A 20,017-nucleotide genomic window follows, 5' to 3' on the forward strand; every position below is an offset into this window, starting at 1 on the left:
CCCGGTGCGGTGCCGGGAGGAGCGCTCCTGGAGCGGAGAACGGGAGACACCGTCATAAACCACGGGCAGGCGGGTGAGGCGCCTGTTCAGAGCCGGTTCTGGCTCAGGGGCGAGGTGGGAGCCTCGCAGCACCCCCGACTAATAAGCACAGCCGCTTGGAAACCTCCTCTGCCTCCGGGAACCGCTCAGAGCTTTTCTTTTCCAGCTGCCTGTAACCACTTTGGGGATGTGCTGCCTTGTAGGACGGTGAATGTTGTTGTTTGGAGTGCGCGGTACCAGAAGGGGTGTTTATAATAAGGTGGACTAATCACCCACTCTGGGGTGGTTGTTTCTTCTCTAAGTGCCAGACTATAGCTTTTTTGTTCTTGGTAAGTTTTGTTTGTTTTGTTCGCTTGGTTTCGGTTTTTTGTGGTTAATCACAAACACATTAAAGCACTTCCTCTCTCTGACTGAAAACTGACAACTCTGACTTCTGTTTTCATGGTGTCCAGCACTCCTGGTCAGAGCCAGGTGTATAAAGCACTCAGGGCAGTCCACTCCCCAACAGTTCCAGTGGGGGTGATGCAGCATAGCCATAAGCTGGTGCCAGAAGATCTCACAGTCCAGTATCCCACAGCTTCTGGTGCCACCCACCCACTCTCCAACAAAAGAGGAACATCTGCTGTCTTCTTCATCTGCTCGGAACACATGCTGGGATCATGGGCTGCTGAAGGAAGGGCTCTGCTGTGGAAGGTGTGTGATACACTGGGTTAATCTACGGTTTCCTCTTGCCAGTACAGCCCTTCCTGTCACACCACACTTTCTGCCTCGTAGGACTTGGGCAAGACCAAGTTCTTTAATGAACAGCCAAATGCAGTGTTGTTACTGGCACCCAAACATGTTCTCCCTAAAGAGGTTGTGTAAGTGCAGACTCTTCTCCTTCAGAGGGGTTGGGTGTCCTCCTAGTACAGAGCATAATGGTTTGGGGCCATAAGCTCAGGCAGTGCAAATAACTGACTCACCTAGGGGTTTTTCAGTCAAAAGACAAGATTAATTATTAATGACAGATCTACGAACCCCACTGTAAGTATTGTTTTAGTCCCTTGTGAAATGAACATGTGAGGAACTTACTCTGTTTCTAGCCCCTATTAATGGTATCATTGCATTTAGCTGCTCAGCAGTCCACAGGTCAAAGGGCAGCTGTAAAAACGGCATTTATTACCTCTCCATCCTCTCCATTAACTCTGCTCGGATTCCGGAAGGACTGTGCCACCAGTATGCTGAGATTTGCTGTTCCCGCGTTGTGTACCTGTTGGTGTTGGTAAACACAACGTGCTGAGCAACGTGATGTTTGCAGAAAACTACCGCAGCAAAGCTCAGTGCAAGATCCTGCTGGGGGAGGAGGAAGGTGATTATTTATTTGCAAAAGCAAAAAAATAGGTTGTCCAGAGAAGTTGTGGCTGCCCCATCCCTGGCAGTGTTCAGGGCCAGGTTGGACAGGGCTTTGGAGGATGGTGTCCCTGCCCATGGCAGGCAGTTGGAACCGGACGAGTTTTAAGGTCCCTTCCAACCCAAATGAGTCTATGATTCTGTGATCTATGACTTCAGCTCTGCAGCACCAGGCAACACAATGTAAACATTAACAGGTGATTCTCCTGCATATATTTACTCAATGTGACACGCAGCCTGATTCCATGCAAAGTACATCCACTGCTCTACCCACCATAGGTGAGACACCCAAGCGTGTGGGTGTGCTCTGCCAAGAGGCCTGTTGGCAGAGCAGGGCAAAGTCCTCACCGCACTGTTGTTGAAACACAGCAGTATTTTAGTGCTAGTGCTCCAGATCTCATAGTTCTCATTTTCTGCTGAAACTAAAGGCTTTCAAATGCCACAGAAATGCTTTACATTGGAAAAAGTGACCAGAGCGAATGGTTGCATGTGATGTCAGTACCTATATGTTTTGATCTCAGTTACACTGGAAGTAGACTGAGAATTCACTGGCTCAGAGATGTAGCCAACAAAGCATCCTGTTGCCTTCTGAGCACTGCAGATGTTCCTTCCAATCTGCTTACCAGAAATCAGAAATCAATTAATTTCCGAATTTTCTGACAGCCTATGAAATACTATTATGGCTTTTTTTTTCCTCTTCAATGGTATTACTAGTGATCATGGAGACTTCCCCCAAGTACTCTAATGCATCCAGCTAGTTGAAATCCTGAACAATTTTTTTTTGTTTACATACACAGTTAAAACCAGAAATGATTGTTTGAAGATGCTCTTTAGAAAAAGGGGACTTTAAAATGGTATAAAGCATGGGAACAGATCATCAGCTGAATAACGCAGGAGACACTAAAGCAGCCAGTCTGCTCACTGAGGCAGTTGTGGCAGTGCTGCTTTGGTCAAACAGAAACACAGCTGTATAGAATCATAGAATACCAGCTTGGAAGGGACCTCAATGATCATCTGGTCCAACCTCTTAAGGCAAAGCATGACCTAGACTAGATGTCCCAGTGCTCTGTCCAGCTGAATCTTAAAAGTGCCCAAAGTTGGGGAATCCAACACCCCCCTGGGGAGATTATTCCAATAGCTGATTTTTCCCATTGTGAAATTTTTTCCTCTTGTGTCTGGTCAGAATCTCTCCAGGAGTAACTTATGCCTGTTACCCCTCGTCTTCTCCATGTGTCTCCTTGTAAAAAGGGACTCTCCATCTTCTCTTATCCTTTGTATTTTCTGATACAGCAGCAAACTTTTCTTTAGGAAGATACAGAGCATATCCTGCCTTGTATTTACTGCAAGATAGATAGAGAGCTGTGACGCTGTGCAATTAAATGTCCCAAGTAGGCAAAGTAATACTGAGCCTTTGACAGATCCTGCTTATCACAGCACAGCCCTTTGAGTTCAATGGCTTTTTCTAAGAAATGCAAACATAGCTCATATGTACCCTTTGATCTTGCAAAGAGATTTCATTTTGCTTTTCCTCCTTAGTATGCTTTTCACTTTACGGATCTAACGGCAGTGGGTAATTTTCTTTTTACACTGCTGCTCACAATGTAATAATTAATAAACTGGGCACGAATCCTCCCATTTTGCACAGCTGGAGTGTATTTTGCTATAATGCAGGTGTATTTGTTGCCATACAGGGATTAGAAGCTTGATGTGATTATGTAAACCCCTTCTTCTCAACCCACTTGTGGGCCTGTGTAGGTTGTAGAAAGCTTACTTCTGAAGGAGCATACTAAACAGGTTTGGGGGCCCTGTGAAAGCATGAAGGACAGAAAAACCTTCACAGGCAATGGGTGATTAGAGAAAGTGGTCAGCGTCAGTTTGGGTGTTTTAGAAAGCTAGAAGTGAAAACCAGCAAAATAAGCAGAAGGTAAACCACCTTTTCCCCACAATGTTTTCTAACGTTGCTGTTACTAGGAGTTTGTTTGGTATGAATATAGCAAATGTGGCAGTAGTTCATAGCTGTTAGCACATTTTGTGCCCTATTTTTTCTCCTTTGAAGCACAAGTTTTATCTGCTTTAATTACCAGTGATATGAGGACAGTAGATGGAGTTTATAGATAATTGCGTGCCATTTAGATTGCTTAAGGATTGATATCAAAGTTCTCACGCAATCCTGTATATATGTGTTAAAAATTCATTAAGGTGTATGCTAAGAAAATAAGTGTTTAAAGTTGCACTGGTTGAGAACATGTTTAAAGGTAACACTGAGCAAGAGAAAACTTCCTTGAGATCTTTTATGAATGTGTACAATTCTATGCACCTATTGGTAGCTAAAGGCCAACACACATTTTAGCACAGCCAGGTTTTTAGAGAAGACGTTGCGATGCAGATGGGTAAAGCAGAGGGAAAGGTGAGGTGCTGAACTGCAGTGAGAGCTGAACACATCAGTTCATCAGCACAGGAGTAACCAGGTGAGCGTTAGGTGCTCCCATGCTTTTCATGACATGAATTCTTTGCCCAGGACCAAAATTACAGCAAAAATAATTTGACTGCTGACATTCTACAACATGACTTTTGTTAGATCTGGTTGCCCAGCAGTGATTATGTGAGTAGAACCTCTCTTTGGAGCTACAAGATAATATGTGGGTGCTAAATGATATGTAACAGTAGCTACAGCCACAGTCCCATCAGCCATGAGCCTTGTGGTTGCTACCACAAAATGGTATTAATTACTCAGCAGATGGTAGAAGTTACAGTGGAGGTGGAACGAAGTCAGCAGCTGACCTTTATTTGGCTAAATGTGATGTGCAATCCTGGTGAAGAGCTGCTGCTGGCAGGCAGATTAGGGTAAAATTGGCAAGTAAATGGTGGGGGCAGGGCTGGAATTAAGCCTTTTCTGTCTGTGTCTGTTTTTTGCTGATAACGTAGAGGCACCTTTTCCCTTGCTGTTGCTCAATTAGATATGACGTTGTGAAATAGTCGTTTTGCAGCTTATGGGGATTGAAAAGAAGAAGTTTATCAGGGAAGCTGAAATGAGTCCCTGGGACTGGAGACCACATGTAGTGTGAGATAGCAGCGCAGCAGCATTCATGTTGGAGAGCCACAAGGTTTCTCAGTTGGCCTTTACTTTCTTTTCTGGAGATATTTTGGGCCTTAGGAAGACAGCAAGCAGTGAGATTATGCTGTGGGCTCTCCCTGATTTCATGCAGATAAAATCTCTCTGATTTCATCCCAGAAAACTTTTTTTTTTTCCGTTGAAGAATCTGAATTACACAAAAAATGGGGACATAATTTTGCACTAAGATTATTTTTTTTAGTGCCTTCTAAGGACTGGCAGAGGAATGCTTCTTATTAAACCAGCACATGAGCCATCACTTCCACCTCCTAAAGCCAGTCATGGTCCATGAGGCAGCTGGTCAGCTTACAGCAAGACACACATCTGCCCTTGCTGGGTATCCCAGGGCTGAATGAGCGTCGCTGCGAGATGCACACCAGTACGAGGAGAAGAGGGGTTACCCTGGTATTGTATTTGGGGCTGCCAATCCAGACAGCTCAGACTTGTTGATAAAACCTGCTTAAATGCCGAAAATAAATAAGTTACTCAGCTCTACAAGAGGAGGATTAAGTAAAACAGGGACAAGTGAAAAGCAGGAAAAACCATAAAGTTGCAACAAATAGTAAGAAATATTGACTAATCACTCACATACAAGTTTGCAAATTTAAATACATAAATAAATAAATAGTGTTATGTGCTTCGTTGCAAAAAAAAAAAACAAAACCAAAAACCAAACCCCAAAAGAAACCAACCAACCAAACCCAAAAATCCCAGCCAGCCATAACAGTGGCAATACAGACCATCTTTAGTAAATGACAGATCATTTCTCCTGGTTATCTTCAGAAATCTCTCTATAGAGAGATATTTTTTTGCTATAGCAAAACTCTTATTGTCAAATTGTGTTTTGAGATCAACTTCCATAGGATTAGTAGGTTTGGTTTAGGGTTTTTTGTGTTTACAATCAAACCTTCTTGGGTAACTCAGAAAGAAAACTGAATATATTAATATGACTAAAGACTTGCATGTTGTGAGTCTGGTATAGATTTCTCTGCTGAATTAAAGAAATCAGGGCCACACCTTTAAGCTCCATTCTTTTCCTTCCATGTGTCCACCTACTGATGACATTACTGTCAGATCCTTTAAGCTAGGATTTAACAAATGAATCACTCTGCGTGTCTGCAGAGCATTCATAAAGTGTTTGAGCTACTGATGGGCTCTGTGAAAGCTGTGTGTCAGCCTATACTAATCCTTCCTTCATCTTGTTTTTTTGTTTCAGACAACTGAAACGTGACTATCCCAGTGCTGTAGTTCTTAGTACTGATGACTTCTTTCTTGAAAATGGTGTATATGTGTTTGAGCCTGACTTCCTAGAGGATGCACACAAATGGAACCAAAAGAGAGGTGACTGAACTCGATGCAGAGGTTTTAGAGAATAGTTTTGTTTTTCAGTCTGTCTTTAAAGTTAGCCCCCCAAATAAAATACCTGGAAGTGGTGTCATACTGCAGTTCATGGGGTACTAATTAGGAAAATACATTTACCACTTCTCAGTTTATTTCTTCTGACTTATAAATGATAAAATTGTTGGTGATTGATTGATAGATGTTGTTTTAATAAGTAAACCAGTGACTGTTAGGTACCAGCAGCTGGGCTGCAGATAACCAGCTCACTACAGCTGTATGCACCACAGCCTTGGGGCTGTAACTTCTTAGATGTCTGTCCTGACTTGGAAAGGGGTGTTGCAGGAGGTGAATTAGTGATAGCCAGAAGAAAAACTTGCAAACCTAATTACAAGTTTGAGAATGAAGCAATCCAGGTCTCTACTTACTTCAGTGAGAAGAACGCAACGTGGTTTTGTGGCTGTGCTCTGAACACAAATTCTAGCAATGGCAAACGCCATTTCAGATCATGCAGCAGGGATCTTTAGCAAATAACAGGCATTTTCAGCTGTTTTAAATACATAGTGCTATGATACTGCTAAGTATGTTCTATGAGAGCTTCAGCTCATACCACTCAGCAGAGCCTGGCTGCAGGATCTCCTCTAGGAGAGCACCTGAGGGGCACAACTGCTGCTCCAAATGGTGGGGCAGCTGCACCAAATGGTGGGGAAGCAGGGGTGTTAGTGGTGGGCAAAGATAGGATGCTGTGGTAAGTGAGTCCTGGCTCAGCCTGTTACTTAATACATTTTAGCTTTATTTAATGTGTTACATTACAGCACGCAAAGCAATGAAGAATGGGAAAAGCCCGGTTATTATTGATAATACCAACATCCATGCTTGGGAAATGAAGCCGTATGTGATGATGGTAGGGGAAGCTCTGATTTATTGCTTTTATATGCTCAGCTTTGACATTTGTGAGGTGATCTGACTGAAATGGTTCTTAACATGGCTAAGAACAATTACTTCCATTTTCCCTTAGTTCTCTGATTATAGTTAAGGATTGATACTGTGATGAAATAGGGGAAGAAGTGCCAGTGTAGCTGTTTTCTCTAGTCAGCTATATAGCTCAGTGAAGGCAAAATTACTCGAAAAGATCAAGTCTTTTGAACCTGCCCTCTTCTTGGCACTCAGGATGTCATCCCCTTCCTCAGCAGTGACATGAATTAAACAGTTCCCAACCTTTCTGTTGACAAACACAACAAGATATGACTTACAATTTTAGTTTATGACTTGCAAAAAATACACCATAAAGAGCCTCTGAAGATGCGTTGGTATCTCTTGTCAGGAGTTCTGTCAGAGAAGGCAATATTTTAGTACAGCTTTATAATGTGGCCTGTCTGCTCGCATTTCTATTCTTGGGTTCTGGTCTTGTCAGTTAAGAAATTTGGGTCTAAGTATTGCTTGTATGGGAGCACAAAAGAGGCAGGAATTTCTAGTGGTGCTGGAGAGCCTGGGCACGTCACCTCAGCAGCAGCTGTGAGTGCTTGTGGGTGACTCAGAAGCGCGTGAGAGCACAGCCAGAGGTGGGCAAAGTATAAAAAGGTCAACAGATTTCCCTGACACCTTTCTGCCAAATCAAGACAAAAGCAATCAAACCCTGTATTAAATATATATATACATATATTTGTGTGTGTGTACATAAATATGAAGCAACATGCTACGTTGCTCTACCTTGAAAAAACCTGAGGCCTGTAGATTGAGTGGCTGGAAATAGCACATCTGGTAGATGCTGACCATGCTCCAGAAGCTCCAGCCTGCATGGCCAACCTGCAGTTCTTGAACCACTGGTGGCTTCCAGAGAGTTCAAGTGCCAGGATGCCATTGGTGTGGGGGACAAGGACTGGGGCAAGGCTGAGGCAAGTTTTGCTAGGAGACCCAAACCCTTTGACTGGAAGGAAATGAACTAGCTGGGTCTCAGAGCAGCACCTTGATGACGGTCATTATCTCCCTCTTTCTGGCTCCTGATACATATGGTACAGCTCCTAGATAAAATCTCGGGGGATGTGGAAGATTGGCTACTCCTGAGCTCGGCAGCCATGATTCTAAAACTTCTGTGTCCTTCTTCAGGCACGTGAAAACGGATATGAAGTTATATTCCAAGAACCAGATACACCCTGGAAGTTCAATGTTCAAGAACTGACAAGGTACAGTTTTGATATAGCAGACAGCTTCTCGTTTTATTTATGTGGTCTGAGGAATGTCAGCCCTCTTCCTCTTTATACGTGCCAAAAAGAAACCTAGCAAATGACAACAGAGGGATTGTTGTGCAAAATGTCTCTTACTCAGCACTTGGTCTGTAGCGAATTCAGCCCTGAAAATGCCTGTCTGTGAAGTGAGCCAGACAGTAGAAAAAGCAACCCCCTGAAGCGCGTATTTATACTGCAGCCTCCTCAGGGCAGGAACCCTGGTTTTCACTCTGTATTTTGAGCAGCACTCGCTCTCTTTTGGCACAAAAAGATGTCTGAGCACTACAGACAGCACTCACTCATGTTCTTAAAAAAATGGAACCGTAACAAACATGGTCGTGCTGTAGCATGGTGGGATAGAGCTTAAGTGTGGGCAATACAGGGAGCTCCAGAGGATCTTTCTGAAGACCTTAACATGCACACGCACACACAGAAGGGATACAATGAATGTATCAGCGCTGCATGACGTGGTGTGATACAGAGGGAGCCGAATACGGCTCTAAGTACATTAGTCCTGCTGTTGTGGCTGCAGGGTTAATGGTTACATCACTGAAAAAGAAATCCATGCAGGCTAATTTCCTAGCCTTTCACTGACCTGACGTAAGTACGTTAGAGTGAATAGTGCACTCCCATCTGCTGCATACAGAAGCTAATACATGTTAATTTACTTATTACTGCAAGAAAACAGGGCACGGGTACTTCATTTCACCTGATTTACTCGGTTTGTACCAGCTACGAGCTCAGGTCAATGACTAGTGCTGCTCCTTTTTGTGTGTGATAAATGGCAGAGGGTGGTGGCCCTGCACAGTGCCTGTGGCTCCAGGGTGAGGCAGGACACGGCAGGTGGCAGCCAATGGCTTGTGGCTGAAGGCAGGTGAGGGCACGTAACAGTGTTAGCATTCAACTGCAAGTGGCACCTCTTGCTCCAGCAGCAGCAGCTGGGAGCAGTTGGAGAGCATTGCTGCAGAGGCAGATTTTACTCGTAATCACTAATTACAGGCTGAGCTACTTGGTAGCTTGTTTTTTTGTTTTATTAATGATAGGAAGCAAGTTGTTTTTTCACAGCAGCACCGTGACACTAACCCAGATAGTCTCAGTCTGGAGCAGCTCTTTGGCAAATGATTCAGGGACAGCTTATGATTGCTTCCACTGCGGTCCCATACTGCGTCCTCACCAGCAATGCAGTTTGTGCTGCTTACTGGGTGCAGGCTGCAAGGCCTTAATTACAAATTGTGCCTTTCAGAGCTAAACGGCAATACCAAAGATATTCAGAGTTTGCAAACTCACAGACAAGCAGAAATTCCTAGTGGTCTTTGGAAAAAAGCAGTTCTTACTAGTGTGTTGAGAGAGTGCAGCTGTTTCTGGGCTATCCAGAAAGTCCTGCATGTTTGAGCTCCCCTCTCTCTCAAACATGTCATTTACACTGGAGTCTGAGGCACATCAGGTATGATTTTAACCCTCTTGCACTCAGACAAAGCAACAACATTACTGTGACCCCTGTACAATTTGATTTTAAGTCAGTGCCTGGGCTACCTACAGCCCTTCCATGCATTTCTCCAGATGTACAAAAGCTCATGCTGAGGCCACCCAGCCATTAGCGCTAAACCCCAGCAAAACTATATACACGCTGTATATAATATACACACTATAAAATATGGAGGTCTTCTACATGGCACTCTCATTTCAAAGCATTTGTCTAACTTCTTATGTCCTGGCTACCCACAAAAATACTTGTGTCAGCTTTTTCACTTGTCACATAATACTTTCAAGAAGTGTGTGGAAGCATACAACAGTTTGCCAAAAAAGGGCTAGAAATAGATCAGCAGGTATGTGAACCGTTATCCTGAATGTGTCAGGAACCGCAGCAAGCTTCAGATAACCTCTAACACACGGGCAGCTAAATACTTGTATCTTCTGTTAATGTTGACTTTACAGAAGAAACATTCATCATGTCCCTCGGCAAAAGATACAACAGATGAAGGAACAATACGAGCACAATGTTACCTTCCACAGTGTTCTTCAGTCCGAAAAACCACTCCGAGATGAGAGAAGGTCCCATGGACCGAACACAGCTTATGGCATGGGTGCCCATTCCTGCCGCCCTCCAGCCTTCTCAAACAGGAGGCCTCATGTGGCGCATACAAGCAATATGCCATTTAACCGAAGAGGTGGATTCCCCGGTGGGTTTTAGTTCTCAGGGTATAAAAGTCTCTAGTTGTACAGCTTTTTTCTAAACTGTTCTTATTCTTGTATTTTTCTACTATATTTCTAAATTCCTTTTATTTCTTGGAAATATTTTAATGCCTCTGGATTATGATCTCACACCTCTGCATGACCAATCTAAGAGCACTATCCCCAGTACAAACGGTACTCCCTTTCTTCCCACTTCCGCCATGAAAATCCATTCAAGCTTACAGTGACATTCAGTGGCTGTGCCACAAGGCTTTTGTTTGGTTTTGGTTTTCTGCATCGCTCTCTGTCCCTAATAGATAGCAATAAATATTCCTAAGTTAATTCCTTCTTTCTTACAGGCCATGTGGCCAATTCCTTCTCCATGCTGTTGCCATTTCTTGCCATTTTAATACTTTTTAATATTGCTATTTTAATAATGTCTGGCTGTATAACCTTGTGTAACCTTGCCTAGAGCATTACTGCAATTTTAAGAGATGCAAAGTGAATGGTGGAAAAGGCAGCTCTACCAGATTTTAGCAAGATTTGATGCTGTTCCCTATTCTCATCTCTGCTGTCTGGATACATGCTGGTATTTCTTAGCTCTAGTACAGCCAAACGGAGCCCTTTATCTTGCCGTAGGAGATTTCACCTGGTCCTGAGATGAGTCCATATACAAATACTTCTAAAAGGAAACATTAGTATTAGGCTAGTGCTTGTTAGCTTCTACATAGGCACAGAGCTACAGGAGCAGATCCAAGCAGTTGAAGTACAAGTCTACCAAATACCCAAACTCAGAAGTACAAAATAATTACTTAGGAAAGGGGAAAAAAGTTCTTGTAAGGAAAGAAATCAATATGTTCTGCTGAGCGCTGAGAAGCCTCTGACTGATGGCTGAGAAGTTATTCTGCAGGGATTTTACCCATAGTTAAATTCTGATTATGCCCTCATCAAGAAGCCTCACAAAACATTTTTGAAACACAGCATTTGTGATGGGAATTATCTTTTTAAGTGTGTGTGGATTATTAGGCAGTGCTTATAGAACAGGGCAGCAGTGAGTTATTTTGCAGTAGGAAATGAAGACAGCTCACATTGGTGGTTAAGAAATGCAGGTAGAGCTGCTATTCTTCTAGCAATTCAGCAGACAAGTAAGAGGTGTAAAGAAATCTGCTGTTTCTGGGCAAAAGCCAAACTCTCTTCAGGACAGAGTAGATGTATGACAAGAACTGCATTCTCTACTCAAGCTGCATTTAAAGAAGTAATATCATCACTGTAAATAATTGTGGGTCTAGGGAACCTGTCTCTGCAATGTTGCACAAAGGTTTACAGAACCATCAGAAAGCTTGTGGCAGTTCTCCAGACCTGCTACAAGTGCCAAGCTTGGCAGCAGGAGCCACTCCCAGCTGTGCACTTGAGCCAAGTGAGTGGCACAGGACCCCTGAAAGGTAGTCGTGTGGGAGCTGGTGGTCCTGGATCTGAAACATCCTCCCTCCTTTGACTTGTGTGTGGTGGGAAGCAGCAGGCAAAGGGCAGCCTGTCATCAAACTAAAACATGGAGCTGGCAGCCAGTCTAGCAGGGCTGTTTCCCTCTCCAGTGGAGAAACTCCAGTTTTGAGAAGTTTAAATTAATGAGAACAAAGTAATGAATTCAAGTAGTGACTCATTCCCAGCAGATGTGATAAAATCAAATATCTGATTACTGTGGCCTCAAGTGCTTCTTTAAGGAGTAGCTCAGAAATGCTGACCAAGGATCTATCATTAATAACTTTTGTATGGTATTTTGCTATGAATCAAATAACCATAGCTGTTCTCTAAACCTATTTTAGCACTATATGGAACTTCTGAAGCAAAAAGTACAAGAACTGTGCCACAATTGCAGAGCAGTATTTCAGAATGAAAGTGTAATGTGTGGTAACAATAACCTAAGAGAATTGTTTTGCCTTGTGCCACTTCTGACAGCCGAAGAACTAACGTAACAAAACTGATTGCTTTAGACTGAAACAAAGATCCTGCTGTAATTTAAGAATACATCAGAATCAAAGCAATGGTTTCAAAAATGTCGTGAAACTTTCAGCCACACTGATGTTATTGTACAATACATGTTTATGTCAGAAATGTATAATTACTCAACTCCAAATTATTTTGCAGATGAAATGTCATTTCATGAGTCTTGTTTTTGTAATACAGTTTTATTAAATACAATCAGGATTTAATGTACAAAGTGTAAAAATAAACTGAATTTGAAATATATACAATACTGTACATGTGCATTTAGTAGCATTTTCAGGGGTTTTGTCTTTGTAGCATTCCGTGGGCTCGTAACAAGTCATCAGGTTCCTCTGTGTTCTTCTGAAGAGCCTCAGCTACTTCAGAACTGCTTTGTTATTTGCTTGCCTAGTAGACCTGGAACTATTTTTGGGTGAAAGTTTGTCAGATAAATTAGTAGCTATTGTATTGCTCTTTTCATTTGCATACTCAATCTTCTTTTCTTCTGGTAAATTATTCATGAGTGCTTGTGTATTAATCAATGCAAGTTCTTCATCAGCAACCAGGTCATTCTCAGAAAGATGGACAGTTTCTCTCAACTTTCTACAGGGGGTGACATGACCAATATTCTGATTTGTTTCTTTCGATGAATTGCTACGCTGTAAACCCAAACTTCGTGGTGGCTGAAATGCTTTTTTTAAAGATGGAGAAATTACTGAATACATTGGTGTCAGTGGTGGAGGGGCAGGTATGCAACTGAGGAAGTCCATGGCTTTTCTCTTTTTGCTGTTTTTGGGATGGTCGTCATTGACTGTAGCAGGTGAAGGTGTTTTTGCTGATCCTCGTGTGACAAATCTCATATTTGGTGTGCTCGTTGACAGAGGGCTTGGATGCTTTATTTCAGTTTTAGAAGAGATCTAGTTAAAAAGAAATACGCTTAATGTTGATTAGAATGCCCTATTTCATTAGCTTCCTCAATTACTTCCACAAAACAGCATTTTTGTACCAGGTTTTTCCCCCTACGTCACCATTCATGTCAAACTTAACTTTATTTTGATACCTTCTGATGGTGCCTAATATTATTCTTTCAAGTACTGATGCTTGATAGGTCACTGTTTACATGTACATCAAGACAACTTGCTTACTTACATTCTGTTTCTGAGGTCTAAGCTAAATGTATGGGAATTTTTCTCTACCACGTGGTAGGAAATCAAAGCACTCACAAAAAAAGGAGTTAAGTCTTCTTGGATATATCCTCAACAAGTAGGGAAAAATGAGGAAAAAAATTTGAAGAAAGGGACAGAATATAGACCAAAAAACTTGAAGATAACAATACACGATAGACGCTGCACAACAAATCATTCAAACACATGCTTAACTTGATAATACCTTTAACATCTCATTTGTTTTAATTCTGTTGATATATTAAATAAACTGATATAAACTAAACCTTCAGAATCAAGTATTATAGCACTCCCTCTGAATCGGAGAAGAATGCCTCATAAGCTTAAATTTAGTCCTTAGGAATTGATACCACACCGGGGTGTTTCCACCTCCCTTGCAACTAGTGGTAAGAAAGGTTTTTGTTCTGACTGCCTCAGTACATCATGAACAACTTGTCACCAACAGCCTTCATGGGAAACTTGAGTATTATTTAACTCAGTCTTCGTCAAGACTGATATAAAATGCAAATATTTACTAGGTGATATCTCTCTCCTTTTAAATCCTGGAAATAGTGACCAATATCTAGGAAAAGATGACCAGGAGGTAAATTCTCTAAACAAGGATAGGAACTGCAGAACGCCATGAAAGAAAAATCTACAGATCAAGATTTTTCCCTGTCAGAATCTTCACAATGGGACCAAGAAGTGATAAACCATCTACAGGGAAAGGATGATTCATTTTAGTCATATAAAATTCAGAATATTTAAAGTATTCTGTGAAAACACAGGCCACAAGGGGAGGTTTTCACGTACCATTTGGAAGAAGAATAATCTCACAATTCCTTCTGGGGCATAATCTTAAACCCACACACAGCTAAAGCTTGTAATGATCTTGCACTTACCTGAAGAGAATGTATGGAGCAGACTGGAAATGAGACCATTTTCCACAGCTATCAGTGTAAAACTTGCTTATATCCTTACTGTATGTACTGTCCATATAAACACAGTATTAGTTACCAGAATCTTACCAAACTCTTATCCTCTGCATAAAGAGCTGAGTTGCAGGAAGGAGAGGGGCATTCCAAGCCACATCTTTTAGTTAAATTGGGTGTAAGCAAGAGATTTCTTCGTAGCAGATTCATTAGTTTACTTTCTGCATCAGAGCAAAAGGAGGCCACATTCTAAAAAGGAAAACAGTTTACAATGCAGAATAGTTGTTTTTCACACTAAGTACTGTATGCTCACAGAGTACTCAGGACTTCGTTTTCTCATCGTAATGCCACTAGAAGTTTATTTTATACCAAACCAACAACTTTTAAGATTGCTGCACTTTCTGTGGAGGGTAATATCATACCCTCTCTATTTATTGTTAACAAAAAAAAAAAATCCTTTTGCATTTAAAGTTATTTTTCAAGAAGAAGTGGGAATACATGACCAGGAAATGCTATTTAGCACAGCTAGAAAACTGTAATAATAAATTAAATCAACAATTCAATACTGAATATATTCACTGAGCAAGACAGTAAATTCCAACTTTTAAAAGGCTAGAGCCAAACTATTCATGACAGATTCCCTATTGACAGGTACAATATTTTTCACTAGCCAGAGAAGATTCTATGGCACATGCTAAAGACAGTGTAGGCTGAGCTGAACTAAAAATCCAACCAACCAAATGAAAACAAAATCAAAAGACATTCAATAGGTAATATGTAGAGTCAGGAATGTGCAGGGAAAGTGCATTAACACCCTGCTCTGTCTCCCAGAATGAAATTTCCTCCCTCAAAATCAACATTTTGTGCCTTACTCGCTTTAAGGATTTACTAGTACTAATGGACTTTTGGTGAAGAATGTAACACAGCAGTAGTTAAACCAAAAATACAAAGATGTACCTCTATTGTACTTCTCAGTCCATTAACCTTCTCTAGAAGATAGGTTTCCTTTGGACTGCTTGAGAACACAGAAAGATCTCCAGCCAACAGCATTGGAATTTCTGATCTGAATTCTGACTGCCACTGAAGGTTGCTTGCAGAAATGACCGCACAGCGGAAAACTATATCTTCAATAGCAAAGTGTCTGAGATCTGTCCAGATCTTTACTGCCACTAAATTATAGCTTTCATCAGATAAGTACACCATAGTAGTGAAACCTTAAAACAAGAAAAAAAGTCTGAATTAAACCTTTAAATCTGTAAGTAAAGATTGATTACTGCAATTTGTAACTACAAAAAAGCCACACACATCTTGAAAAAGAATTGATAAATGTAACATGACAGACTGTTTGCATGGTAAACAGATGTTTCATGCTTCATTCATATTCTACACTATCTCCTTACTGATAAGAGAAAACAACTCAAAGTCTGTGTTCCAGTGTTTAAAACCCAATACTCCTATGGTGCTTTTCCTTTTTATTTGGAAGAGTATACTTCTACCCATGAGCTCCAGTGCCTGCATTCCATGACAACGTACACAAAAGAGAGAGCTCACCTGCAGGACAGTACTTCTGCAGATGCTGAACACAGATGTGAGAACTTACATCCACCATTTGTGGGAAAAAAGGAAAAAAAAAAGCCTCTCTTGAGCTTAGATCCTCCCTTCCTAAATTCTTCCTGAGCTAGTAAGTGAGGACAGTTTTTCTCTAGGAAAATAAAATTACCTGCCAGCATATCACAGTGATGAGCTATGTTAGCAGGTTTTCACAGGCCTGGGATGCAGGTACAACACCAAGATCATTTTGACTTTCGAAATAAAAAATGTAGTACTTACTCAATAGGATGACATGAATGTGGTCCAAAACATACCTGTTCTGCTAATAGAAATGACAACTCCAACTAAATCAACCTCAGCACATGGTGGCTGAAATGAAGGATCTGACAAACTGGTGAAGTTTAGAGCCTGCCTTGGAATGAAAATCTGTGCCAGCATCTCCTGTGATACCTGAAGAAACACAACATTTTAAAGTATTTACACAATACACTTTATAAGACTCCGATACATTTTAATGATACATCTTTATGCACTTAAACCACTTACTGATAGTTGTAGATACTGAGTTTTCTTTGTTGCTGTTAACTGTATATTAGTTGAGTCTGATCTTGCTTTGGACTGTGATGTTGACAGCTGGTAGATTCTGTACCGACTGCCTTCCTTTAACAATGAACAAACATCTAGCAGTGGACGCCAGATACTCAGTATCACCCCTGACAATATCAGATTAAGATGTATTAGCTATGCAGTATTGATTTGAAGGCTTTAAATCAAAATAAATCCACAACACTCCCTCCCACCTAAAAGCCCTAAACCAAAACCCAAATAAAACTGTTGTGTATTGTATTAACACACAAGCTAGAATACTGCTGTTAAACTCTTCAAATCCACCTATGCTGGCCAGTTACCATGTTTAGAGAAAAGTTATTTATAATTTTCCAAGCACTAACCTTTATGTTTTTCTGGCTTTCTGTAGTCTACCACACATAATTTCCATACAGTAGATACATCTCTTTTAGAACAACCATTTTCTTCCTGTGCTGCTGACTCTAAAGCCTTCTTGAATTCTTCCTGTATCTGAGTTTGCTTTCTATCACTCATTAACTGCCTGTAAGCGTTCAAAGCTTTTAGCTGGTCTTCACTGAGATATCCCTATAATCAAGAAAAAAACGTATTTTGTATCTTTTGTTAGTTAAAAAAATCCTGTCAAGATTTTCAGATAACCTCTAAGTGTTTGTCTGTTACAAGCAATTTGCTGTTCAATGGATACACTACTAGGACTTGACATAAGGTATGTTAACAGAACAGGAGTGACCGGTACTCAGCTGGTGCTCTGTTGCTGAAGCATTACATAACACACTGTTTGTATGCGACAGTTAGTGAGAAGCCTACTTAAGAGCACATAACTAAGGTGAATATTTAATATAACTGGCATGCTTCTCTGTTTCATGAGAAAGAAGAAATAATAGAAAAACATTCTGCCAGAAGAAAAGAAGAGCTGCACCTCTCGGTAGGCTGCTATCTCTGAGCTGATACAGTGACCTACACTAAAATGCATCAGCAGTGTTACCTTTCTAACCAAGTCTTCAAGATCCAGATGCCTTTACACGTAGCACCACAGATATGCTTAACATTGTATCAGATAAAGTCACACATCATACAGCTTTATGACAGTCAAAGATCCTGACTTGTAAAAGACAAGGTATGTATTTAACTTTTAATTAGTGTCAGGGCCTAATCACCTGCACCTTCATTAATAAAGGCATACGCACTTAAAAGTTGTGATTGAATTGGAACGGGGAATGAGGAGAACAATGACAATACAATCAAACACTTCAGTGAGCAGCATGCAAGAATATGCATGTGAAAATCCAGACTTAGGAGACGCATTTAATTTTCATGTATTAAAATGAAGAAATAAAATTACAAGTAACTAACTTTTAATTGTGCTATATCCTGGATTTTTATGTCAAGAGAAAATAGCATTCCGTTTTGTAATCCAAGTTATCATTAATCTATTTAAATTCATTATTTTTAATCTTACTTTATTTAGCACTAGGCATGCTGTAGAAAATCTCCAAAGGCAGCAAAAATAAATAGTAATTTAATGGTTGATTTTAGCAGGAGGTACTAAATCATAAATTATGCCACAAGCATTTCCAAATTAGCCCAGAAGAATCTACAGTTACCTCCATATAGTCAGGATCAGATGCATTCTGAATTGCTTCATAAAGTTCTGCACCATCTTGCAAATTACGGATTTGCTGTCTTGTGACTGCGCGTGACCTCGGTGCTCTGCTAGCCCTCTCTGTTGAAAAAGCATCATTATGTTGAGTGCAACCAATACACTTTAAAAGTGAAAGAAGAAATAACTATGTAAGAAGCATGGCAGTACTTAGGTCTCGCCAGAATAAAAACACAAACCACATCTGTATAGGAACTGATATATGTATGGATATACATTAGGAAAATGCAAGCAGAAAAATAAAAAAATCTCATTTATTTAAATACAACATAGATCAGAATATTTATACAAACTTTGGGGAAGCCAGTATCAGTGTCTGCACTTAGGAGAGGGTGGCAGACTTGATGGACTGCCATGAAACTTCATCAATAGTTGACCATATTTACTGTATGTCTGTCACTTCCCATTCCTCTTATACAGCAGAAAAGCCTCAAACACACCAAGATCTAGGATTGTTACTTAGGAGGGACTCCAGGTGCTGAGAAAGCAGTTAAAGAACTTCTTGGTGTTACAGATCACCATGAGAAAGATTTATGGAAAGGGAGAGGCTATCTGGGTTGTAGATAGGACCATGTGAAATTTGAACTGCACAGGCTACTGTTAGCGACGGAATCCTACCTGTTCCTGGGAAAAAAAACAACAAACCAAACCAACAACAAACCAAACCAACAACAAAAAATGAGCACCCCACCCACAGCACTCCACTGAACCAAAACCAACAAAAACTCCTCCCAAAAACACAGGCCAGAGTATCAAGGCAGTTGGAATCCATAATCAGTGTGGCAAGAATCTTAATACCCTTCCTTCCTCATTCCTGTTTAGTCAAGTCAAATATAAGGGGAAGCAAACACTTTCTGTTGCAGCAGTGAGCTTCATGAAGCTGCAGCAATCAGCATCCAGCTGCAGCACTTACAGCAACCTTCTGGCAACACTCTTCAACTTGTCACCAGGACCCCCAGGACCTTTTCCAGAAAGCTACTTTCCAGCTGGATGGCCCCCAAGCATGTATTAGTGCATGGGACTGTTCCTCCCCAGGTGCAAGATTTGCACTTCCCTTTGTTGAACTTCACAATGTTCTTGTCAGCCCATTTCTCCAGCCTGTTGAGGTCTCTCTGGATGGCAGCACAGTCCTCTATCGTATCAGTCCGAATTCTGTATCATCACAAACTTGCTGAGGGTACACTCTGCCCCACTGTCCAGATCGTTAATGCAGATGTTAAAACAGGACTGGACCCAGCATTGATCCATGGAGTACACCGCTAGTTCTGGCCTCCCAACAGACTTTATGACACTGACCGCCATTCTCTGGGGCCAACTGTTCAGCCAGTCTTCAATACACCTAACTGCTCATACAGTCTTCAATCCACCTAACTGCTCATACAGTCTTCAATCCACCTAACTGCTCATCCAGCTCATGCTTCATCAGCATCTCGATGAGGATTATAAGGAAGACAAGTGTCAAAAGCCGTACTGAAGTCAAGGTAGACAATATGCACTGCTCTTGCCTCATATCTACTCAAGCCAGTCATTTCGCCACAGAAGGTTGTTAGGTTGGTCAAACATGGCTTCCCCTTGGTGAATCTGTGTTGACTACTCCCTATCATGTTATTGTCCTGTATGTACTTGGAAATGGTTTCCAGGAATAGTTGTTCCATCACCTTCTCGGGTATCAAGGTAAGGCTGGCTGGCTTGTGGTTAGTTTTCTGGGTCCTTCTTCCCGTCCTTTTTGAAGACAGTAAGCACATTTGCTCCAGTCTTCAAGCACCTCTACCAATCACCATGATCAGAGCAGCCTCACAAAGACATCAAGAAGCTAGCTCCTTCAGCACTTGTGGGTTCATCCCATCACCAACAGACTTACGTATGTC

At 41.3% G+C, this 20,017-nt stretch overlaps 2 protein-coding genes across 2 annotated transcripts in view; one reads left to right on the forward strand and one right to left on the reverse strand.

The window, feature by feature from the left end:
* The first annotated feature begins 4,144 nt into the window (after window positions 1-4,144).
* LOC104400936 (NEDD4-binding protein 2-like 1) lies at window positions 4,145-10,294 on the forward strand. Its single transcript, XM_010013944.1, has 5 exons — window positions 4,145-4,272; window positions 5,757-5,881; window positions 6,694-6,782; window positions 7,985-8,061; window positions 10,039-10,294. The coding sequence occupies exons 1-5, from the start codon at window positions 4,145-4,147 to the stop codon at window positions 10,292-10,294; spliced, it is 675 nt and encodes a 224-aa protein (XP_010012246.1).
* A 2,261-nt stretch (window positions 10,295-12,555) lies between these two features.
* Window positions 12,556-20,017, reverse strand: part of BRCA2 (breast cancer 2, early onset) — a gene marked incomplete at its 5' end in the record, with an annotated part of 33,294 nt that continues 25,832 nt past the window's right edge. Inside the window, 8 exon segments of the mRNA XM_010013957.1 lie at window positions 12,556-12,656; window positions 12,659-13,175; window positions 14,450-14,602; window positions 15,311-15,567; window positions 16,219-16,354; window positions 16,451-16,617; window positions 16,855-17,056; window positions 18,094-18,210. Of these exon segments, the coding sequence (XP_010012259.1) occupies window positions 12,556-12,656; window positions 12,659-13,175; window positions 14,450-14,602; window positions 15,311-15,567; window positions 16,219-16,354; window positions 16,451-16,617; window positions 16,855-17,056; window positions 18,094-18,210 (1,650 nt within the window).

The sequence above is a fragment of the Nestor notabilis genome, unplaced genomic scaffold (assembly GCF_000696875.1).
Source record: "Nestor notabilis isolate BGI_N333 unplaced genomic scaffold, ASM69687v1 scaffold34840, whole genome shotgun sequence".
NCBI lineage: Eukaryota > Metazoa > Chordata > Aves > Psittaciformes > Psittacidae > Nestor > Nestor notabilis.